Source organism: Zootoca vivipara, chromosome 9, assembly GCF_965207765.1.
Source record: "Zootoca vivipara chromosome 9, rZooViv2.hap1.1, whole genome shotgun sequence".
NCBI lineage: Eukaryota > Metazoa > Chordata > Lepidosauria > Squamata > Lacertidae > Zootoca > Zootoca vivipara.
The window spans coordinates 61,704,364-61,730,231 of record NC_142592.1 but is presented as its reverse complement, the minus strand read 5'-3'; the positions used below and the strand labels follow the sequence as shown (position 1 = coordinate 61,730,231).

At 41.8% G+C, this 25,868-nt stretch overlaps 1 protein-coding gene across 8 annotated transcripts in view; it reads right to left on the bottom strand.

The window, feature by feature from the left end:
* The window catches only part of USP6NL (USP6 N-terminal like), a 145,224-nt gene that overhangs the window by 92,796 nt on the left and 26,560 nt on the right, over positions 1 to 25,868 (bottom strand). The window contains exon 1 of one of the 8 annotated variants that reach the window (XM_035128055.3): positions 21,560 to 22,833. The exons of the other annotated variants lie outside the window; for them this stretch is intronic. Coding sequence (XP_034983946.1) covers positions 21,560 to 21,632 — 73 coding nt within the window. The 5' untranslated portion in view covers positions 21,633 to 22,833. Of the gene's footprint in view, positions 1 to 21,559; positions 22,834 to 25,868 lie in introns of those variants that run through there. 8 annotated transcript variants of the gene reach the window in all.

The following is a 25,868-nucleotide window of genomic DNA, read 5'->3' as shown; positions in this document are numbered from 1 at the left end:
TTAAGTTCGTAACTAGAGGTACCACTGTATAAGCAAAATCAATAGGTGTGGGTTTTAGTTACAATGCTGACCACTACACTAATGTTTCGTTGTTGAGCTCCTATGATTTTCAGTTCCTATGAAGAACACTGAAATAATGTTTTTGAGGATTTTGTAGAATACTTCAAAATGTGAGAGGGTATGGTGGTTTTAATGGTTTTAATGGTCAGAAAGTCCTTTCTCTTGTAGTACCTACACCCAGTGGCTGTACAGTATCTCCTCTCTCACCATCTCCTTTTCAACAATTCTAAAAAGTTACACAATATAGTAAACTAAATTTGACACAAATTTGAGTTTTGTGACCGCTGGCTCGTGGGCTTCCTCCTCTCAGCAGGTAAGAGATAACCATGGTTCAGTGTTAAACCAGTGTAATAGTTATCACAAACCATAGTTAGCCTTTGATGTGGAGACAAACCAGTTTTTAATCCTGATTTCAATCTCTAAATTAAAAGCAAACCACTCTTAGTGCCAAGGATTCAGATGAAACACTGAACTGTTGTTAACACTAGGAAAGGGATAAGGGAATTTGTGAAAGCAAGGAGAGACTAATACAAGCCCATAACATGCACCTTTTTATAATATGTGAGTAAGCCACTACAAATGTCCTTGTTACAAACATGGGCTCTAAGTAGATTCAGTTTTCAGGATTTAACCTTTACGGCCAGAGTTCAAGTTTCCATTTTACTGCCCACATCCAATAAACTTGAACATTCCTTAACATGAGTGCACAGTCCAATGTTTACTTTATTCATTCTTGCATATCAGCATTCACCAACAGCAGTGCTGGCTGAAGATCAAGGGAACAGTAGTTGAAAACATCTGGAGGACAACAGGTGGATAAAGGCTGTCATATATGAATAGTTTTCTCACTGCTGTGTCTTGCCTCTAGCTCATTTCTTTGGAATGTACTACATTTCTTTGGAATGTAGTACAGTACTCTATAATTGTGAATATGGGAAGCATCTAATCAAAACAAGGTTCAAATGGAAACAGGAGTGTGGTCTAAGGGGTTGAACAAAGACATCCACAAATGCTTCGAGAAGGGGATAAAAAGGCTTGCTGCTCAAGAAGGAAACACGGAACTGCCAACACCAAGCCATCTGGAAAGCAAACTCAGCTAAGCCAAGACAGCATACCAGAGCAATGATCTTGGCCTGCAAGTCCACTGTAGTGTCTGAAAGATGCCCAATTCATATCTTGGAGAAGGATCAGGTTTCTGTGCTTCTCTGCTAACTTGGCAGTGTTTTTCTAAAAGGCTTCCTTACAGTGCTCTGCCCAAGGACTTACACATTGGGAAAGTGCTCCTTCCCCAACCCCCCAAATGTTGTGGCAACCAAAGTTATGAATCCTTTAGAAGTGGGACTTTAGCTCTCCTAAAGTGGCAAAGGAAAGAGCCCAAGCATCAGGTGTGTTGTTGTTTTTTAAAGAATCACATAGGAGGTGATGGCAAAGACTTTCTTTTTCCTGAGATCCAGGAGATCTGCTGCCAGTCAGAATAGAGAATGCTAGGCTAAATGGACAACTGTTCTGATTTGGTGTAAGGTAGTTTCTCATGTTCCCGGAAAACATTTGGCAGTGGTGGGGGACAGCAAGGAGCCAAGAACTTTACGAGACCTCAGGGCTTTGAATGTTAAATACACCCAAAAAGGATCATAAAGGAGAATATCCAGCATATAGATTTCTCTGAGAAGTGGAAAAAGTGGCTTGCTGTATATAGATAAAAATCAATATTGGATTTTAATTCAGCCAATTTCAGATGAAATGTGGGGATACATTTGAGAGGAAAGGAGATCGAACCTTTCATTACACGTTCATTTTAAAGGAAAAACAACTTTACATGCAGCATTCTCAATATTGTCAGCATTTTAAATGTTTCAAATGGTACAGAATTTTACACTATAGGGGCAGACAACAGGCTTAAGTGGGAGCTACCAACAGTGGCTTCAATCCAACACAGTCCTGAGACTTCCATTTATGCAAGGGAGGAGTTGCCAGTTCCCATTCATTCTCCCACCCCATCAGCTGCAGTTTTCCAAATTGCATCCCACACTGGTCTGCTGCAGAGGTTGCTAACCTGTTGTCTACCAGATGTTGCTGGACTCCAACTTCCATCAGCCCCAGTCAGCATGGTCAACTGTCACGAATGATGGGAGTTGCAGTCCAGCAAAATTTAGCTAGCCGCACATTCCCCATTCCTGTTTTACGGGGTCTCCAAGTGGCTTGAGTAGTAGCCACTGCAACAGCAGGAAAGAGGGAGCCGTGAATGGATACAAACCTACAGAAGAGGTTATAATAGGAAAACTAGAAAGCAGCACCCAGTCTACTTGTGAGGAAGACTGTCTTAATATCAGATTGATTTATTTGACCAAAAATGTATATACCACTTGATTGTAAACAAAACAGCTAAGCAGTTTTAATGAATACAAAGCAAACACTGAAATTGTCCTTAAAAATCAAAGTTAAAAATAAGTATTTTTTAAAAAAACTAGAATTTAATTATTAAAAATCAACAGTTAAGCTAAAAACAGATTAAAACACATGTCAATTTATACATGTCTGGATAAGCATGCCAAAAAGAAGGATCCCTGAACAGGAGCAAGGCACACAACAACATTTTGTGACAGGTTCACCTTCTTCTACAAATGTCTCGAATGCGGCAGTGCAGGTCTGAAATACAGGGTGGCGCAATGCTATGCACTTGCCCTGAAGCTGTGCATTCTAATATAAAATTATGAATACAACAAGTGCAGGCTTGTGTGTCGATACTCATGATCTAAGACTGGAGCACATTTCAACAGGTTCGTCTCTTTCTGGGAAGCGCACCGTGAAAAAGAAACTATCAGGAATTGTGAAACATCACTGCGAGGGAGGGAAGAGAGAGGACGATGACAACAACAACAATGAACTTAATTCCTTCCCTTACTGGGATAATTTCTGGATGTTCTTCCAATAAGAGCAAACTCTTTTGAAACGTCTGTTGAACTTATTATTCTTTTAGTTAGAAAATCTGTTTTCAGTGAATTGAACTAACAGAAATCATGAAATATAATGAAGAGCAAGTAGATAATAGGATGTTAGTATAAAGCACACACATTTTCCAAACTTAAATCTTCAAAACATTCTGGGGGAAAGGTCTGTTTTTAACCAATGGCCATTATAACAAGTCATTAAAAAATTCAGGGAAGAGTAGTCAAGTAATACAAACCAAGTGTTGCTATTAATTGAAGATGGCTATCCTCTGTCCTTCCATACATAAAAAGCTTGAATTTTATTTTTGACTTTGGTGCCATTGACAAGAGTATACTTTTACTTTGTATTATATACTTTCCACACACTGATTTTCAAGTCCAAATCCAGCAGAAGGAGGAAAGCTCCGTGAGAGGACTGTATCATGTGTTTCCCCTTTAACACTCAAAATTGTTCTCGACATCAGAAAACTGTACTTGCAGTGCAGGGTTGCCTGTGTAAAAAGCCATTGCCTCCAGGAAAGATGAATGGCAGCAGGAAAGGTACCCTGGGCTGCACATATTGCCACGAGAGTGCAGGAATATTCCAGGGCAGAATTACTTCTGTGAAGGGATGGCTAGCTTCTCAACGTATGGGATACTGAATGAATGAATGAATGCACAAGCTTGCTTCTTTTTCATATTGCTATGTACCGTTTAATTAATTAGTACAGAGACAGATGAGCAGACATTCCTTGCAATATTGCCCTTTTTCTGGCTAGTGTAAACCTAGCCCTGGTTTGTTGGATTCCTGAGAAAGGCAGGGTGGTGACACACTCAGCTTATGAAAAGGGACCTTTGTTCCTCTCGAATCTGCAGAATGGACCTTCTGTAGCTGAAGAGGAAAACATCTTCCACTCTGAATTCCAAGTTTTATTTCTGTTGCAAACTGAACAGTCAAACAGTAGGGACCACTGTCTAGCAAACTGGGCACTCTTATCATTTCCAGGAACTGGAGCAACAGGCCACCTACAAGTCAGATGGAAATACGTTTTTGCAGAATCAAAACACGTCAGAAATTTTCCAGAATGCTAAGCTACATATCTTACCCATTAAGAAAACCCACATAAAATTTTCATATTCACGATGCATGTCAAAATGAATAAACAGGTAATACTTTGCTATAGAAATTGCACATTTGGGTGGAGCTTGCTAGGCAATTCTATTATGATTCTCCTACGAGGAAAAAGTTGGTAGCATTTGGGCTTTCAAGTTTACAGAAAAGGTAAGTAAGAGGTGGCATGACAGGGGTCTGCAGCATTTTGCATGGCATGGAAAAATGGATAGAGGAAAGTTTTTCTCCCTCTCTCATAACAATGGAACTCATGGACACCTGGTGAAAAGCTAGATGTTGGAAAGTTCAGGACAGATAAAAGAAGACACTTCTTTATGCAGCCGAGACAGTGCATAGTCAAACCCTGGAGGCAAGGATTGCCGCCAACCTGGACAGTTTTAAAAGGAAGGAAGAGTGCTCTTGTGTCCCTATTGCAGGTTTCCCATAAACAACTGCCTGGTCACTGTAATGGCAGGATGTTGGGCTAGATGGGCCACTGACCTGATCCAACAGGCTCTTCTTTTATGTTTCGCTCCACAGAAACACTCAGCCCTTTTGAATATGCTGTCCAATAAGAAGCAGTTGTAGAGGAAATACAAGCAGTATTATGCCTATTTTTGACGCAATCCCACACCTCCAAACCATGGATTATATATAAGCTAGTTGTACTCAGAGTAGACCCATTAAATTAAAGGACCCAAGTTAGTCATACCCATTAATTTCAATGGGCTGTCTAACATTGGGTGCAATCCCACAATGCTGTGCAATAGAGAGAGCCATTCTGAAAGAGGCTCTCTGCCTCCCTGTGTTACCAGCTCCTTTGTGAAGACTCCTGTGGTGGCCTACAAGCTGGTTATTTATGCTTTGGGACAACCACCCACATTTTGGCCTGTCACAACAGGAGTGTTGCAGCTTAAGAGCATGAGAATCAACTCGCTGGTGAGCATGAAGAGCAAGGAGGTCAGTGGGGACATTCTTGAGAGTTGCATGGCAATCTCGGTCTCCTCCCCAAAGGTGCAAGAAAGGTTGGGGGTTCTTTGGCTGCTGCATGGCTCATCTGTGCGGCAGGCAAGCCACATTTTCAGTCTTCCTTTCCTGCTAGAAAGGGACACAGCAGCAGAATTGTATCCATGCAGCAGAATTTGTTTACAGCATTTCCAGACTGTCCTGTAAACAAAGCATTCTCAGGGCATCTTGCAGCATAAAAACAAAACAGTGTGTGTGTGTGTGTGTGTGTGTGTGTGTGTGTGTGTGTGTACAGTCTAAAAATACAGAAAGCCAAGAAGGGGGAAGAAGGGGGGCCTGGACACCACCATTTTGGGCTTTGATACCAAAACCAACCCAACATTGGTTGCATTTCCTCATCCCCGCAGGCAAAATGCAGTTGCATCTTTAACTCCTGAAGTAACATAGAAAAGAGAAGCAGCAGCAAAAGCTCCCACCACCCCAGCAAAAAAAAAAATCATTTCTAAAGCTAGGCTATACAGCCCCTTTTAAAAAAACCTGGGGTTTGCTATTCTTGTACCTAAAGAACTTGCTCCGGTCTTTGCACCCTTTTGATACATGGACTTAGGAACATAAGAATCAAAAGCCATGCTGAAAATTTCGCTCTTTCTTATTCATTGCTTTTGTATTTTCAAACCAACGTACAACCTTGATGGCTAGAAACCAATTTCTCCTACAAAGAAGCTAGGGTTTTCAGTATTCTAGGTAAAAGAATATGGACCACACAGTTGTCTTTAAGAAGCATGTGTCTTGGAACAATGAGCTCCGATGAACAGCTACAAATCATGGTGTAAACTGGGGTCGTGGCACATTTTGTATTTCACTTTGAATAACTCTTAAATTAAAGCCAAGAAGGTACAAGCCTGGCCCAATGTGAGGCAAATGTAAATAAATAGCTGTCTTACAAAGTAGATATCATAAGCACTGTCAACATGTTGGACACGCTAGTACAACCTGTAAATTTAATGAGGAAGCTTGCAGGTTTAATGGCCAAAGCTTGAGGCTAACATTCATATTTAAACATAGTAAATCCCATACTCATGGGTGTTTAACAGTGCTCTAGGAGTTATAAGAAAAATAAACTATTTTAAAAATTAGGTCACCTCTTCAAAACTTTAAATTCTTTTTTAACATGGCACATTTGTTTGTAAAGGCAATAAATGCTTCAAGGGGGTTGTACCTGTCTATTAAAAGTTAGTATTGCAAATTAACTGTACATGACAACACATATTGGCGAAATGCACAAAAATCACCCATGTTGTTGTTGTTTAGTCGTTTAGTCGTGTCCGACTCTTCGTGACCCCATGGACCATAGCACGCCAGGCACTCCTGTCTTGCACTGCCTCCCGCAGTTTGGTCAAACTCATGTTCGTAGCTTCGAGAACACTGTCCAACCATCTTGTCCTCTGTCGTCCCCTTCTCCTAGTGCCCTCAATCTTTCCCAACATCAGGGTCTTTTCCAAGGATTCTTCTCTTCTCATGAGGTGGCCAAAGTATTGGAGCCTCAGCTTCACGATCTGTCCTTCCAGGGAGCACTCAGGGCTGATTTCCTTAAGAATGGATAGGTTTGATCTTCTTGCAGTCCATGGGACTCTCAAGAGTCTCCTCCAGCACCACAATTCAAAAGCATCAATTCTTCGGCGATCAGCCTTCTTTATGGTCCAGCTCTCACTTCCATACATCACTACTGGGAAAACCATAGCTTTAACTATACGGACCTTTGTAGGCAAGGTGATGTCTCTGCTTTTTAAGATGCTGTCTAGGTTTGTCATTGCTTTTCTCCCAAGAAGCAGGCGTCTTTTAATTTCGTGACTGCTGTCACCATCTGCAGTGATCAAGGAGCCCAAGAAAGTAAAATCTCTCACTGCCTCCATTTCTTCCCCTTCTATTTGCCAGGAGGTGATGGGACCAGTGGCCATGATCTTGGTTTTTTTGATGTTGAGCTTCAGACCATATTTTGCGCTCTCCTCTTTCACCCTCATTAAAAGGTTCTTTAATTCCTCCTCGCTTTCTGCCATCAAGGTTGTGTCATCTGCATATCTGAGGTTGTTGATATTTCTTCCGGCAATCTTAATTCCGGCTTGGGATTCATCTAGTCCAGCCTTTCGCATGATGAATTCTGCATATAAGTTAAATAAGCAGGGAGACAATATACAACCTTGTCGTACTCCTTTCCCAATTTTGAACCAATCAGTTGTTCCATATCCAGTTCTAACTGTAGCTTCTTGTCCCACATAGAGATTTCTCAGGAGACAGATGAGGTGATCAGGCACTCCCATTTCTTTAAGAACTTGCCATAGTTTGCTGTGGTCGACACAGTCAAAGGCTTTTGCATAGTCAATGAAGCAGAAGTAGACGTTTTTCTGGAACTCTCTAGCTTTCTCCATAATCCAGCGCATGTTTGCTATTTGGTCTCTGGTTCCTCTGCCCTTTCGAAATCCAGCTTGCACTTCTGGGAGTTCTCGGTCCACATACTGCCTAAGCCTGCCTTGTAGAATTTTGAGCATAACCTTGCTAGCGTGTGAAATGAGCGCAATTGTGCGGTAGTTGGAGCATTCTTTGGCACTGCCCTTCTTTGGAATTGGGATGTAGACTGATCTTCTCCAATCCTCTGGCCATTGCTGAGTTTTCCAAACTTGCTGGCATATTGGGTGTAGCACCTTAACAGCATCATCTTTTAAAATTTTAAATAGTTCAGCTGGAATATCATCACTTCCACTGGCCTTGTTATTAGCAGTGCTTTCTAAGGCCCATTTGACTTCACTCTCCAAGATGTCTGGCTCAAGGTCAGCAACCACACTACCTGGGGTGTACGAGACCTCCATATCTTTCTGGTATAATTCCTCTGTGTATTCTTGCCACCTCTTCTTGATGTCTTCTGCTTCTGTTAGGTCCTTACCACTTTTGTCCTTGATTATGGTAATCTTTGTACGAAATGTTCCTTTCATATCTCCAATTTTCTTGAACAGATCTCTGGTTTTCCCCATTCTATTGTTTTCCTCTATTTCTTTGCATTGATCATTTAAGAAGACCCTCTTGTCTCTCCTTGCTGTTTTTTGGAAATCTGCATTCAGTTTCCTGTATCTTTCCCTATCTCCCTTGCATTTTGCTTGCCTCCTCTCCTCCGCTATTTGTAAGGCCTCGTTGGACAGCCATTTTGCTTTCTTGCATTTCCTTTTCCTTGGGATGGTTTTCGTTGCTGCCTCCTGTATAATGTTACGAGCCTCCATCCATAGTTCTTCAGGCACTCTGTCCACCAAATCTAAATCCTTAAACCTGTTCCTCACTTCCACTGTGTATTCATAAGGGATTTGATTCAGATTATATCTTACTGGCCCAGTGGTTTTTCCTACTTTCTTCAGTTTAAGCTGGAATTTTGCTATAAGAAGCTGATGATCTGAGTTACAGTCAGCTCCAGGTCTTGTTTTTGCTGACTGTATAGAGCTTCTCCATCTTTGGCTGCAGAGAATATAATCAATCTGATTTCGATGCTGCCCATTTGGTGATATCCATGTGTAGAGTCGTCTCTTGTGTTGTTGGAAGAGAGTGTTTGTGATGACCAGCTTGTTCTCTTGACAGAACTCTATTAGCCTTTGCCCTGCTTCATTTTGAACTCCAAGGCCAAACTTGCCAGTTATTCCTTTTATCTCTTGATTCCCTACTTTAGCATTCCAATCCCCTGTAATGAGAAGAACATCCTTCTTTGGTGTCATTTCTAGAAGGTGTTGTAGGTCTTCATAGAATTGGTCAATTTCACTTTCTTCAGCACCGGTAGTTGGTGCATAAACTTGGATTACTGTGATGTTAAAAGGTCTGCCTTGGATTCGTATCGAGATCATTCTGTCATTTTTGAGATTGCATCCCAATACAGCTTTTGCCACTCTTTTGTTGACTATGAGGGCCACTCCATTTCTTCTACAGGATTCTTGCCCACAGTAGTAGATATGATAGTCACCCGAACTGAATTCGCCCATTCCCTTCCATTTTAGTTCACTGATGCCCAGGATGTCGATATTTATTCTTGTCATCTCATTTTTGACCACATCCAGCTTACCTCCATCCATGGTTCTTACATTCCAGGTTCCTATGCAATATTTTTCTTTACAGCATCGGACTTTCCTTTCGCTTCCAGGCATATCCGCAACTGAGCGTCCTTTCGGCTTTGGCCCAGCCGCTTCATCAGCTCTGAATCTACTTGTACTTGTCCTCCGCTCTTCCTCAGTAGCATGTTGGACGCCTTCCGACCTGAGGGGCTCATCTTCCAGCGTCATAACTTTTATATGCCTGTTGTCTTTGTCCATGGAGTTTTCTTGGCAGGGATACTGGAGTGGCTTGCCAGTTCCTTCTCCAGGTGGATCACGTTTAGTCAAAACTCTCCACTATGACCTGTCCATCTTGGGTGGCCCTGCATGGCATAGCTCATAGCTTCTCCGAGTTATTCAAGCCCCTTCGCCACGACAAGGCATTGATCCATGAAGGGGATCAATCACCCATGAAAATCACCCATGCTTCATTTAAAAAAACACAACCACATGTACACAGCTGAGGCAAGCTTTAAAAAAAGTTTTTCCTTCTGTGGCAAGAATACCTGACAAAGCTCAACTTTCCCAACAGTAAAAATGCCCTGGAGAAGTGTGCTTGACTGTCAGTTGTTATGTCCGAAGTATACTACAGATGTTAACATCTGTTGTGCTGTCTAGAATCTGTCAGTTTGCTGCTCAAAAAAGAGAATCTAGAAACAAGACTGTTGGAGCTACATGTTATATAACAAGGCAGAGAGACAGGCTTTCCCAGATATGAAGGGGGAAAGCAGTAAGTGGGAATGGGAGTTCCCTTCTTCCACTCCTCCTGCATGCCCCCAAAATTTCCTGGGGTGTGTGTGTTCTATTCAGCAGTTGAAAGGCTCTTCCGCTAGCAGAACAGGATTGTTTATGCATGAAGATCAGCTTAATACTGAACCCATGTGATTTAGCTTTGATCAAGTATGACTGCAGGAAATGACCTAAAAGCAGAGACTCTACCACTCATGTAGGATCCATCATCCTGTACCAGCATCCTGATCACTCTGCATTATGAAAAAGACATTTAAGATAGGTTTTCCTTCTGGTTTCTATCCAAAGATCAGCAGAAACATGGGTTTTCAGGCTGCAAATGCATTAGGCTAACCCATGAATGACCAAGCTGCAGGCTAGGTAGAACATAGGAAGCTGCCTTATACATTGTCCTCTCCACCTTCTCTCTCCTATATTAACTTTTTCCTTCTCTTTCCAGCATTGACCATGGAACTGTGGATTGAGGAAAACACTGTCCCCAGTTAAAGATTTAAGCCAGAATTTAAATGAGCTTAGAGGAAAATGCAGTATCTATTCATTGGATGATCAACACCTGATGCTGTGAATTCCCCACATTAGAAAAACAATCTCTGCCCTCTATCCTCTAAACTGGGCACCATGTTTAATATTTGAATATTATGTACACTAGATTTGCCCTCTTGACTTCTGTGACTTCCTCAAAGTCCAGGCAGTTCATTTCCTTGGGGTTTCATATCAGCAAAATTTACAGCCTATGCTACCCATCCGTACAACAGCAATGACAGTCTTGTCTAGCAAACAAATTAAATGAATTGCTCTCTTTGCTCGGGAGAAATCAACTGCCTCACCAAGAAAGCTGTGCTGACAACCTCCTTTCATCTCTCACTTTTACAATCAACTGTCTGAAAGACAAAATTTAAACACAACCACCACAATGGAGGGAAAGAAAGAGAAGGATGCATTTGTTCACTTGCAGTTGAACCCTGCTCATATACATGAAGACAAGTGTTGTCATCCCTCACCCACATAAGCTGATGTGTGGGTAACGCTTCTACTTGCTGCAAGATGGCGTTAAATGAAGACAATTGGACTTTAAATGCCAAAGATCTTTTCTTGTCAGGCAGCGTAACTTAAGTACAATGATCTCTAAATTTCTTTTTGAAACAACAGCAGAGCTTGCAATATCCAAACTCCTCTTGCTAAGGCAACAAAACCCACAATCAGGTAACATGTTAGTTCAAGTCAATGTATAAAGTTCAGCCCTTCACCTCACTTCTTGGTCAGTTCCTCGCTGCCCCTTTAGGATTGTTAACACACAGTGCTGCAATGAAAGCAGAAGCAACAACTGGCAAAATTCACCTAAAACTAGACAATCCTATGATGTACATACAACCTCCCAAATTCCCCGCCTGCTTGCTTCCATGGCAAAAGTCCATAGTCTTCCTAGCATTCCTATAGTCTGAAGTGTACGGAAAGCATCTAGGCAACGTTGCACCAACACTTAAGCCATCACTGCCCACGATGTTTAGGGTCAACCTGAACATGTTACGTTTCTGACTCTCTAAAGTAATCATTTTGATTACTCAGAGCAATATATTTGCTCTAGGACTGAATAATGGGAGTACCTGAAAGTAAGATCACTTCCAAAACCAATTCCATGAGGACAGAAAGCCTGCAAGCTCCATCCGTGCATTTCCAAAACTTTAATAGCAGCTTTGCAAATTCAATAAATGCAAAAACACTTGCCGGTAAGCTCCTTTACTGTGCCACTATGTGTCAAGAAGGTAGAACGAAGAGGTCAATAAAGCAGATGAAGCATAATTGGATTAGGTTATTTCATCCTTGCCAAGGGAAACCCATCACAAGGTTGCTCTTCCTTTTGAAGAGCATAGAATGTTTCCAATCATCCAATCATTGGAATATTAATATCAAAGCACTCTATTCACAAATGCACTGTAATACATATAGACCTAAGCTATAGGGTGCTTACAAATTAGCATCACACATTGTCAAGCTGTGGAGGAGATATTATGTTAAGAGCAATTAGATAAATTATTACATGGCCCTACCTATCCACTTTTCGAGACCATCACACAATATGTCCTTAAAGTGTTTGGCAAGTCTTTGTGGCTGACATATTAAATCCGATTCATTGATGGAGTACACATCAAATTTTAAAGTTACTTTGCTTCTGCTGTGCAATTTGATAAGGGGAGGGAAAAGATATTAAAAATGACCTTTCCTTTTAATAATGAGCCTGAATTTGTTTTATTGAATTTCAAATTCTTACACACTTCTCTCTCAAAAAGGCACCTATATTAAAGTTCTGAAAATATAAAATGTTATTTGTCAAAAAATTATTTAATCAGTAAACATCTCTGGAAATATTAGATCTAGCGAAGATTGAGCAGGGTGGAGCAGAGAAACAAGATAGGAAAGGTTTAATAAATAGTAGAACCATTCGTGAACTCATTTCACATATATATATATATATATATATATATATATATATATATATATATATATATATTACACCACATTTCAGAGCCAAGCCTGCATTGCAGCTTGACCCAGTATACCAGATTTAGGCCAGGGGTTACTCACTTTCTCCTGCCAGCCTAGCAGTTCGAAAGCACGAAGTGCAAGTAGATAAATAGGTACTGCTCCGGCGGGAAGGTAAACGGCGTTTCCGTGTGCTGCTCTGGTTGACCAGAAGTGGCTTACCGTAATCATGCTGGCAACATGACCCGGAAGCTGTACGCCGGCTCTCTCGGCCAGGAAAGCGAAATGAGCGCCACAACCCCAGAGTCATCTGCGGCTGGACCTAACGGTCAGGGGTCCCTTTACCATTTACTCACTTTCAGTACAGTCATACCTCGGTTTAAGTACGCTTCAGTTTGAGTACTTTTAGTTTAAGTACTCCACGGACCCGTCTGGAACGGATTAATCCACTTTCCATTACTTTCAATGGGAAGGTTCACTTCAGGTTAAGTACGCTTCAGTTTATGTACTGTATATTCCTGTGTATAAGACTACTTTTTAACCCAGGAAAATCTTCTCAAAAGTCAGGGGTCGTCTTATATGCCGGGTCGTATTTCTTATACGGCGAGTATATCCCAAACCCTATATTTTAACTGGGAAAGTTGGGGGTCGTCTTATATGCCCAATTGTCTTATACGCCGTGGACAGTCTGGAACGGATTAATCCTCTTTCCATTACTTTCAATGGGAAAGTTCACTTCAGGTTAAATACGCTTCAGGTTAAGTACAGACTTCCGGAACCAATTGTACTTAAACCGAGGTACCACTGTAGTGCACTAAATTACTCTGTTTCTTTGTTGCTTCCATCTCCTATTATTACACTGACTCAGGCTTGAAGAGAAAAGCACTATTCCCAACACAACCCAGCTCTTTCCTAACTCTAGGATGTGTCAGGGTGTCAGTGTACTTATCTGAGGACCCTGACCCAATGGCTGGAGCTTACAAACAAAATTGGTGCAGCTGGCCACATCCACCCTGAAATGCAACAGAGCTATGTACTGCTCACTCTCCACCTTAGAACAAATCTATACCACCAGGTGTCATAGAAAAGCCCTAGACATATCAAGAGATCCAACGCACCCTGGTCACCGTTTCTTCGAGCTCCTGCCATCGGGACGGAGATATAGAACAATGCAGGCAAGAACGAGCTGTCTCAGGAACAGTTTCTTCTCTAGAGCGATTTTGGCCTTAAATGGAAAGTCTGGACTTTGAAGTCATCTTATTTTACTTGTTATATTGTACCATATTGCACTGCTTTAATGAGGTTTTTGTAGTAATTTTTTTTTGATTATGTGGAATGCTTTATATGAGTGGATGTGGTAACCGAGCAATTTCTTTGTTCCCGCAAGGGGACAATGACAATAAAGATTTATCTTATCTTGTACTGGAACATAAACAGCAAAGCACGGACATACACGTCCAGACAACTGTCTGGGAAAAACATCCAGGCCTGACTAGCAAGCCCTGATAGTAAAGACCAGGGTAGGGAGAAACAAGTGACTGTTTGTAGGAAGATGAAAATAAACAGCTCATTTTCTACTTTGCTCCTTCAAAATCCCAGCACAAAGAGCACACACAAACAACCCAAACCAGAAGGTTCATACATTCAAGGACTAGCTTTCCTTTTTTGTTTTTAAGGCAAACCAAAGAGATTAAATAGATTGTGAATACATCCATCCGTCAACACCGAGTTCAGTGAAGAAATCCTGAAGCCCACAGAGAGTATCACAAGCCTGCTAGTCACGTAGACTATCAGCAAAATAGAACACCAAGTTCCTTCAGATCCAAATACCATTAAAACATCTCATTTTCAAGTGTATTCACAGTCATGTTGCCCCCCAGCCGTAAATAACAGCTGTAGTACAGCAGAACTTAATTGTAGGTTGTAAATATGCTGCAATGTGTTTAATTATTGTTTTTAACTACGGTAGTTTGTTTTTATTATTCTGTATTTTATTATTAATGTTTATAATGCTGTAACCCACCTTGAATCCCAACTTGGGAGAAAGACAGGGTATAAATGAAAATGAAAATGAAAATGAAAATGAAAGAATAAGTACACCACATCTGTTCTGTCTGCATTCCCCCTTTTTAGTTCTGAATCCACTTTTTAAATTCCCAGGGCAGCTGCCAATATACAAAAGGAGCCACAAAGACAGGCAGCAGCATATACAGTGGAACCTCTACTTACGAATTTAATCCGTTCCGGATGCACATTCGTATGTAGAAACATTTGTACCGGTAAGTCGAAACACGGTTTCCCATACGAATGCATTGGGAACGGATTAATTCGTCCCAGAGCCTCACCTCCCTCGCTGCCCTGCACTTGCCACCGCCACCGCTGGATCGGGCCGCCGCTGCCGCGAGCCCGTCTCTCCTGTCCTCGGCTTCTCTGCTCAGAGCACAGCTGGAGTCGCCATGCGGAGGAAGCGCCCTCCACCCCTCGCCGTCACTCCAGCCTAGGCGCCCACCCGGTACTGCTGGACCCGTCAAGAGAGGCTCCGCATCGCTGCCGCCTGCACCATGTCCGCGCGAGCCCAAGCCCCACACGGCCCGCCGCGGGTGCCCTGGCTCGGCCTCCGACGTCGCCAGGACTGCAACTCCCATCACCCTGCTGCGAGGCCCGCAGAAGGCCGGCCTTGCTGCAGCAGCAGCAGTGGCGAGGCTCCAGTCCCGCGAGGCTGGCAGAAGGCTGGCCTCGTCGCGGCAGCGGCGGCAAGAGCCTGATCCTGCGAGGCCAGCAGGAGGCCAGCCTCACGGCGGCGGCGGCAAGGGCTCGATCCGGCGGCGAGCGCAGGGCAGCGTGGCCGTTTGGATGTGGAAAATTTCGTAAGCGCGCCGCCATTTTTTACTATGTTTTTCTCTTCGTAAGTAGATACATTTGTAAGTAGAGTCATTAGTAAGTAGAGGTACCACTGTACCAACAATTACAAGCAGATCTACAATCACATTACCTATTAAAACCCTTATAAGCCCCCACCCCCAATGAGACCATCCCAGTTGCTGCCAAAAACCCATAATCTTGGCAGCAGGCAAACAGATCAGGAAGGAAAGTTTCAAATCTGAGGGGCCACTACAGTGAAGGCTTTGTCTCACTTGAGATGGCAAGGGCACCCTTAGACAACTCCAATGACAAGCTTAACATCCACGCAGATTTATCTGGAAGCATGTACTTCAAATACCCTAGATTTAGGGTTTTAAAAAGCACTTTCTCCCTTACATGTTTGAGATATCCACAATGTTTCACTATTTTCATTTTGTTGCTCTTCCTGATTATATTGTTTGTCTTGATACTGTAGTTGCCTCTGACAATTTGCTGGGGGCATTTCAAAGGAAAGGAAAGGAAAGCAGCATTTTGAATCATGCTAGGAAATGAATTTGCTAACCTGTGGAATTCTTTACCGAGTGCTGAGATGTGCTGATGCTTAAATGTCTTAGCAGCCTTGCAGCTGTGTTATGAAATACCTGAGCTTCTGAACAGTCACGAAAAGTGTGCCCCCGAAGAGCATATCAACTATTCTGTTTCGGCCTTCCTTTCTTAGTCTTCTCTAACATTTCAGACCACATATGAAAGACTATGAATAGAAACATAGTTATGAATACCCAGGAATGCACACCAATATACTTTGCTGCGGCCTACTGAACACTTGTCAAGGTGACCCGAGACAGAAAAGTTCACCACCTCTTTACGTTACAGTACTACAGTACAGAAAAAGTTAGCTAGCATTTAAATATATATTGCAAGTTGCCTACAGTTTCTTTAGCACTTGTTATAAAAGTGCATTGAAATCTTCATTCCACAAACCCAATCGCCATCTCAGTAAAGTCGATTAGCATCTCCAGTTTACAGATGGTGTACAAATCCTGAGTTAGTAACTGGCCTGCCGTCACTCAATGCTTTAATGTGTCCAAAGAGATATAAACCTTTGGTTCCTTTTTCTGAATACACCATAGTCCAATGCGCTATGGTTGATCCAACCTATAGTGTTCTGACTTGGGTCTCCTAATTGACATTTGCTGCTTTAACAGTTGATATAGCATCAACAAGCTATAAACATGCTCACAAAAAGTTGGACCATTACTGCATCTAGTCTAATACTTCAAAGTCTGACAATACATTATTTTAATTTAAGATTCCAGTAACCAATCCTGTGTCATTCAACACATGTATTCCAACACTAAGCTATGGCCCTTCCTCACTTACGAGCCAAGAGAAGGAGTCACATGCTGGTATATTAAGGTTTAGTGTCTCATAAGAAACCAGGAGACATGTTTAAGCAGTCTTTTTCTTTTTTAAGGACAGTAAATTATCTGGCTTGGGCAACCCAGATAAATTTACTGCCCTTTTTTAAAAGGAAAAAGGAAATGGACTGCTTAGTAACACAACAATTTATATCAGCTGCAAGAGATCTGGTATTCACAGTAAAAAAAATGTTAAACATCAGCCATGGTTATCACCTAAAATAAGAACAGATTAATTAAGAGACAACTCCCTCAATAAATTAAGGCATTCATTTTAATTCTCAAATGACCAAGTTGTTTAAGTAGCTGTCTAAATATCATAATTAAATATTGCTCTACCCACACAATACGCCAATCTATTCTACCAGCAAAGCCCTGTCAGGAGACAAACTTAGAACACTGTTTAATTGTGTGACTCTGGAAGAATATTTGCTATGTTAAAGCAAACAAACAAGCTTAGTGGTCAGGGACACAGGTTTTATTATATAGTCCAGGATCCAATTTCCCACAGTGGCCAACACGATTGCATATTGAAAGCACACAAGCAGAATGCAGGAGTAATAGCCACCCCCCACTGTTTCACATCAAGTAGTATCCAGAGGCATGCTGCCCCTAATTCTGGAGGTGGTATACAGCTATTATGATTAGTAACCATTGACAGCCTGGTCTTCATGAATTTGTCTCACCATCTTTTAAAGCCATCCAAGTTTGTGGCCGTCCCCACGTCTTGAAGTGAATGCCGTAATTTAACTATAATCTGTGCTAAGACTTCCTTTTTTCTGCTCTGAATCTTCCAAAGTTCAGCTGGCCCTGGGTTCTAGAATTGTAAGAGAGGAAATACTTCTCTCTCTCTCTCTCCTTTGTCCCTAACATGTGCCATTTTCTATAAATAGCCCCTCACCATTTTTCTAAGCAGCCACAAATGTTCTAATTTGTCATGTTAGAAGAGTTGCTCCATCTCCTATATTATTTCTGTTCCTGTTTTCTGCACCTTTTCCAGCTTCAGAATATTCCTCTTGAGGTAGTGACCAGAAATGGACACAGTATTCCGAATGTGGTCTTAATCTAGGCTCATACAATGGCATATTGGCAGTTTTATTTTTGAAACTCAACGAGTCCTTTCAGAGATACTGGACAAGGAAAGGACTGTTTCACTTTTTCATAGTTAGGGTTTCAATATATAATTAGATTATTTTTTAAAAAAATGGAATATTTACATGCATGTTTCCCATCAAATGAATGCTTGTCGAGGCAACGCATGCTTTTTTTAATGCAAAATACAGTGGAACCTTGGTAGCCAAACGCCTGTGAACTCGGACATTTTGGCTCCCGAACGATCAAAAACCACAAGTGATTATTCCGGTTTTCGAATGATTTTCGGAAGCCGAACATCTGGTGCAGCTTCCGGTGGGCTGCAGGACGCTCCTGCAGCCCATCGGAAGCACGCATTGTAAGTCGAACATTTTGGAAGACAAACGGACTTCCAGAACAGATTCCATTCAACTTCCAAGGTACATCTGTATCATAAAATCATGACAGCAAATAGCATTACCAATAGACAACATTGCAATGACCACAGCAAAAAGAGGAGTACACGAAGCAGGAGAACAAGAGTCCTGTTCTCTCAAAGGGTCAACAGAAAAAAAGGATAGAAAACTACCACCTGAAATTAGAGGCCAGATGCATCTTCCTAGGGAGAAGACTAGGGAGTCTGGACACACCTAAAAAGAAAAGATCCACTCAACTATAATACCTACCAAAAAGGTACACTGAGAAGGCCCCTGAAGAAGACCTCTGAAAATTGAGAGAGAAGAGGTGTCAGAGTTCACATAATTTAAACTATGTAGAACTTTGGAACCAGGCCCCTTCTTGCAAGATTGTAATATGGTAGCCAGGAGCCCCTTCCTTCAAGATACCCAAGAGGATACAGTGGTACCTCTACTTACAAATAACTCTACTTACGAATTTTTCTACTTACAAATAGAGCTCCATCCGCCATCTTGGATGCGGTTTAGATAGGATTTTTTCTACTTACGAATTTTTAGATAGGGTTGCTTTGACTTACAAATTTTTTCTCCCAATGCATTCCTATGGGATTCGACTTACAAATTTTTTCGACTTACAAATGTGTGTTCGGAACGCATTAAATTCGTAAGTAGAGGTACCACTGTACTTGAAAATCATCCATTGGGGGCACAGTGGGAGGCGGAGAGAGTGGCTCTTTCCGTTTTAGAGGGAGATGCCTAAATGGAGATTATCCTGAAGAGGCTATTCTCTTGAAAAAGAACTTTCCTCAGATGCAGATCCATCATGCTAAGTGGTGGTGGTGGTAATTTTTTTAATACACACACAGTTTGTATGACACAAACACAACTCCATGAAACAGAGCTTAAGAAAATGAAGCTGATTCTTATGAACAAGAAGTAGTGGGGGGGGGGGTATTGGGATAGGGGACCCAAACTGTCAAAGCATCAAGAAAACATTCATATGTTATCTACTGTACAAAATCAGAAAACGATACAGATAAAAATTAAAAGCCTTACCAGTGCAACCTACAGAAATACACTCAAAAGTAAGTCCTATTGAGTCCAATGGGGCTTACTTCAAGGTCAGCATGTCTACGATTGCAGCACAAAAATAATTCAATGCCATGGTGACACAAACTGCTGAACTGCCTATATTCTACCTCCATAAGACATAGCAAACACAATTCAGATAAAACTTTAAACCCATTCAGTGACTGACTGAATTCCGGCTAAATAGAATATGAGTTTTGAAAAGAAAAATGAAAAGTGGAGTAGACTGAAAACTTATTTCTTCCCACGAGAAGGGAGGGAGGAGAGTGTATTTTTAAATTTTTGATTCACTGTGGAAGCAAGAAGAGAGAATAATATCTACAGCCAATAATATGTTAAACATTTCCAGTCCGCTTTTCAATAACATCAACATACGGTACTTTAAACTGCAGAGCAAATAACCAAACCTGAAAAGCAATACAGTATTTGACTTATGCATTAAAATAACGCAGCAGCAGATAATACTGCAATTAAAAGCACAATACATTAAAATTAAGTGTATGCACATCGGAATTTTTAAAAGTCTTTTAAATCCTCATAAAGCCAGCAAAGCAGGAGCCAGGCACACTTTCCATGGGAGGGCATTCCAAAGATGTGGGGTCACCCCAGAAAACAATATGGTCCCTGGTACTCACTAATTTCACAATTCTCACCAGTGAATCAGAGAAGAGAGTGAATCAGAGAACAGAGCATCAGAAGCCCATTTCAATTAAACTTTTAAAGTTCAAAGGAAATTAGGCCAGGTCAACACCAGCAACTTAAATCTGGCCCTGCAAAAAATAGGCAATCAGTGTACCTGGTACAGAATATGAACAAGATGCCTATATCTTATAAGCATTAGAGTCACTGCATTCTGCACCAATTTTAGTTTCTGGACCAACTTCAAATGCATGTAAAGTGTATTAGAATAATCAATACTGGAATATATTGGACATAGCCAGATGTGTAACCAAGGCAAGTTCTGTTATCTCTAAATAAGGCTGCAGCTGGTGAGTCGTCCTGGACCACTAACGTCACCTCATCTCCAGGACGAGCATCCCTAGCTCTTCAGGTGGAGTGCAACCCCATCCGGAGTTAGTTCTTTGCAACATGTATACATGAGTCCCATCATTATATATGGCCAATACTCACACTGATATATAGTCAATGCACATACTGTCTAACAAACGTAAAGCTAAGTTCAATTGTACCCTCACTATGACATCACAGCATATCCAAGAACCAAAAAATTGAAACTTAAGTGTCTGTGGATGAGCTCATTTAAATTAACAGTAGTTTGTGTCTCCAGATTTGGGCATATTTGCTTAAAAATTAAGTTCTAATTAAACAAATTGGACTTTCTTCAAGGAAAGCGTGTCTATTATTGGGGTATCTGAACTTAAAGTACAGATGCACTCAACCTACATGCCATAAGCACACACATTATATATACATTGTATGTGTTTGTGTGTGTGTGTGAGTGAATGTATAAGTTTTGCTTCATAATTTCAGGTAAAATACTGCTAAAATCCTAATTTTCTTAAAAGGCTTCAAGATTGCTTGTGATCACAATGTTTAATTTCAAAAATCTACAAAATAATTACCTACATGTGCACATTTCTAAAGCTGGCTGCAGTCGTAAAAACAAGAGTAATTCACTAAACCCTCTTGTGTAGGCGGAACCAGTTCAGATATATTGTGAAGGCATTTTTAAAGCACAAAATAGCAAGTGGAATTACATCAAAATAACTGACATGCAAGGGAATCAAAGGGGTGCTTTTAAGTAAAATTGCTTTAGAGTATCTAATCTTAAAGTTAAACATACTAAATAGAACCCACTTCAAAGGCAATGCACATGAGATTTATAAAGCCGCTATTCCCAAGCAGCACTGACATCTAGTTTCTCAAATATACTAGTTACAAAATATTATCTGCAGAGTTTCTAGCATACTACTGCTATTTTAACACTCTGAATTACACAGACAGGGAAAAAAATTGGGGGGGGGGACAAGAGAAGAGAGGCAATAGAATAGCTGATCCTTACAATAAAGTATCTACATATACTTAAATTCCATCTTCAGTTATTGAGGGCTATTAGAATTCTCTTTAGCACTGTCAATGTTGTTCGTATCAGATTTCTCACCACTCAAAGCAAGGCTGCAGCAGCTGAATGCCAGTGTGCAACATGCAGCCTTGAAATAAAGATGGCATAGGCTTCAGACAGTTGCTCAAGTGCCAATCTGCAGGACTACGCTTCCGCAAGAATTACTTGAACAGTTAAGGATGAATATTTCAAGCCTGTTCCTACCTTTCTTTGCAGAGTCCGTTCTACGTCGTGCTGGTGACACCAGCTCTTTCACAATCTGCAAGACTTGAATCATTGCTAGTTAGCAAGATCAAAGCCACCAGCTGCTCCTCTGGAATGCCAACAGGTTTCATCCCTACAGATCATTACACGTCTGCCTTCAAATCAGCTGGAGCAAGAGCGACGCAGCAGCAACTCCGTTACCTTTCCGGGGATACGCTTAGGGTGCCTGACAACTGTACAGTGAGAGGTGATGGATTTGAAGTGACTTCAGCACATGGATGCAAAAGCAACACCAGGCAGGCAACTCTCATCGCTTTCTCCATCAAGCATATTAAAATGCAAGTCAGATGTAAGCATGGCCTTTCTTCAATTAGAGGTAAGGACTACAGAAGGTGAGCATGTTTGCACCTGCTCAAAACATGAACTTGTGCACTTTTCAACAGCACAGAGCAAAGATTTCAGCAATGAGACAGGCATCAAATCTACTGGTGAAGTTGCCGGGGAGGGGGGAGAATAACCCAAATCTCCACCTTGCTGAACTTAGAATCATAGAATCATAGAATCATAGAATCATAGAGTTGGAAGAGACCACAAGGGCCATCCAGTCCAACCCCCTGCCAAGCAGGAAACACCATCAAAGCATTCCTGACAGATGGCTGTCAAGCTTCTGCTTAAAGACCTCCAAAGAAGGAGACTCCACCACACTCCTTGGCAGCAAATTCCACTGCCGAACAGCTCTTACTGTCAGGAAGTTCTTCAAGCCCTTAGCAGAAAATCAAGAAGGTTTTCAAGCAACCCAAAAACAGTTCAGTACCATTTTATGCACACCTGCCTCTGACGTTCCTGAACAGAAGCAGAATTCTTACACAGCAAAGTGAAAAATCCTATGAGCATTTCAGGCGACACTTCATCCTACCACCAGGGGCACAGAACATACATTCAGTCTGAAGCTTTCCTATTGCTTCTGTCAGGTAATCTTAATAATTGAATGCCCAGCAATTAAATGTTCCAGAACATTACACAAAATGTACGTTTATCATCCGTAACACCTGCTTACCAATCTAACCCACAAAACTGAAAAAAGGAAAGGAATGGTCAAAGAACCTACAAAACAAAGCCAGCTAAGCTTGTTTTTAAAGCACTTTGGAGCTACATACTTCCAAAACCTGTACTGTATAGCTTTAAATTCTGAAACAGAACTGCTACAAAGTCTATCATATTCGAAGAAGACAGTTTCATTACGATAAAAGCACCTGCCATAACTTAGAGCACAGAAAGACCAATCTTCTTTGGCCTTTTGGCCCCTTTTTTTGCACACACATACACTGACCTGCTCCAGTTAGAAGACTGGATTTGGAGTGCAGCCATGTCAGGCAGCTGCTACAGTTAGCACATCACATTTATACATGTACACAAAGGTTGACAAATATTGGATGGCCAACTGAAGGTTTGTTTTTGCCACAACTCCCCTCGCTGAAGTCACATGCAGCCTCTGAAACACTGCACAAAATCAGTTTCCTTTACAGCTCTAAGCTTGCAGCTGAGCAAGGCAATTCTGCCCAATGTGAAAATAGCAATAACCAACAGCTCGTTAGCTGGAGGAGGGCAAAAGCCTGCTTTCATTCTGCACTGAACAGGCAACCCCAGGCTTCCAAAGTTCCAAAGTGCAGGTGCTGCCACACTATATCTGATAAGACTTATTGCAAATGCAGACCAGGTACTGTATAGGTAGTGCCTTGGAGGGGGAGGGGGGGTCATCTCACATGCCAAACAGTAAACACATTGGTGCAACAAAAGTGGGTGGAAAGGAGCAAGATGCTAACCCTTGTGTGTACATATTTCTGTCTTGGTCTGACAGAAAGAAAATAAGATTGCAACTACATAATCTAATCTCCTTAGAACAGGGGTGGCCAACTCCCAAGAGACTATGATCTACTTTCAGAATCAAAATCTGGCGGTGATCCACCCCCATTTTGGGGGGGGGGGTTTCAGCTCAAAGTTGTTGAGCTTTTTTAGGGAGAAGGAAAGGGGGGTAACCAGATTTGGTAACCTTTTTGGGGGGAGCACTGCCCAAATATTTTTCTTACAGGGGACAACAGAAACTTTTAGAGATTTCTTGGGAGAGAATTGCATAAAAGCACTCACAAAACTGTACGCTGCACAAACTCCTTTACCCACTCCATTAACCTACCTATCAAGATTTCTTAAAAAAATACATGCCTTCATCCATTGTTAGTGTGACACCTGCATCACCATTTTGGTAACCAACTGTTCAATATCAGACGAGTACTGTGTCAGGGCCAGCTTCAAGGAATCCTTAAGGTGCTCATCTGTCATGTTTGAACATTGCTCTCTCTCTCTCTCTCTCTCTCTCTCTCTCTCTCTCTCTCTCTCTCTCACCCCCTCAGCTACGGGCACCCATCCACCTCTCTCTTTCTCCCCCACCCCCTCAGCTAGGGGCACCCATCCACCTCTCTCTCTCTCTCTCTCTCTCTCTCTCTCTCTCTCTCTCTCTCTCTCTCTCTAGCTGGCTCCCAGTGGCTCAATGAGACAGGGACAGGGGGGAAATCCCTCTGTGAGTCGAGGCTCCTGCTTTCCTCCCACGCACGCAAACTCACACACACCTCTCCCTCTCTGCCGGCATGAGGGAGGAGGAGCCGAGGAGCTCTAGGCAGGCAAGAGGGAAAGGGAGCAATCCAGCCCTTCTATGCAATGCACTAACACATTCACACACATACTGGTAAGCTCAGTATTGGGAAGAGGGAAGGAGCTCTCCCTGCAATTGCTCATGGTTATTGAGCTTTTTTGGGGGGGAGAAGAGAGTTCTTGAGGGTTTTTTTTTAGGGGGGGGGCTCTTTCTTTTCTTTTAGGCTGGCGATCACTAAGGAACCCACAATCTACCCGGGATCTACCAGAAACGTCCTGGGGATCTACCGGTAGATCCCGATCTACCTGTTGGCCATGCCTGCCTTAGAAGACAAGCTCTGCATACAGAAAGGTCTCAGACATCTCTGTTCCTTGCAGCTCCTGGTAGGGATGGAAAAAACTACCTGAAAACCTAGAGAGCCACTGCCAGTCAAAGTAGACAGTACTGAGATAGATGGACCACTGGGCTGTCTCCATATACAGCAGCATCTTACGTTCTTATTAGCACAGTTGGGGCAGGGTAGGGGAGAGCAAGAAATCCTAAGTACTAAAGCAATCTTGGAAAACTGTCAGGATGCTCTTAAACATCCGGCTTGCGAGAAACATGGAGGAAAAATGAATGAAAGAGCCAGCATGAAACAAAAGGAAAGCTACATTAGTATTCATAATAAACAAAGTAATGAATAATTTAGGCATGCCCAGACCTAATCTTTCCTGAATCACACAACAGGTTTATGGGAGGTCGTTTCTCTAGCTTGCTGGAAAAGGGCACGATCACAAAAACAATATATAGAGAAGTATTTGCTTTCCATGAACTCTGTGTCACAACCAATATTAAGGGCCTGTGTGTGATTAAAATAAGTTAAGTTGTGGAGGAAATGTTAACCGTTTAGTGAAGCAATCCCCTTTCACTCACCAACCAAAAAGGGAGGAGGATGAAACACAGCACTAGCTCAAGTTATCTATTCCACTGTAAAAAGTCCTCTGTCACTCATCATTTTCTTCAAAATATATTAGTTTTTATTACTCAGCCTTCACCCTAAGGTCCATGGGTGGGCTACAACATTAATTCATAATGTTAAAAATAGTTTAAAACAACTTACAGTCATATGCAATGACAAGCAATGTTTTGCATAAAGCAGGCAGGGAGGTAATCGCAGCACGCAATGAGAGGGGAAAGGAGAGTTCAAGATAAAGAAAGATTCACTCATGTGACACCATATCATGGTCTGGTGTTACATCTTAAGTGAGCCTAAGTCTTCACCACTGAGTAACCACTTCCAGCTTCTACTTACTGCCACTCTACTTTTCAAAGTCTTGGTAGAAGTCATCAGTACGGTTGCAAGTTTTACTCAAAAACCATGAGAGCTAAAAACTTAAACCTTCCTACCAAAAACCAAAAGAGCATGCCTCCAGAACCCTAGAGATATAAGAACCACTGCATTTTGTAGTGCCACCACAATCCACATCACTGCATACTCCCTTGACAAAAATCACGATTACCAAGGGCCAAACCAAAGTAAATCTCTCTTTAGCTGGGTGTGGTGCAGCCTAGTACCCTTATCAATAAGTAACTAGCTAAAAAAACAGGAAGCAGAGAGTAAGAATAAATGAAAATTTTCCAGTGGAGGAATATAAGGAGTGGAGCCCCCAAGGATCAATA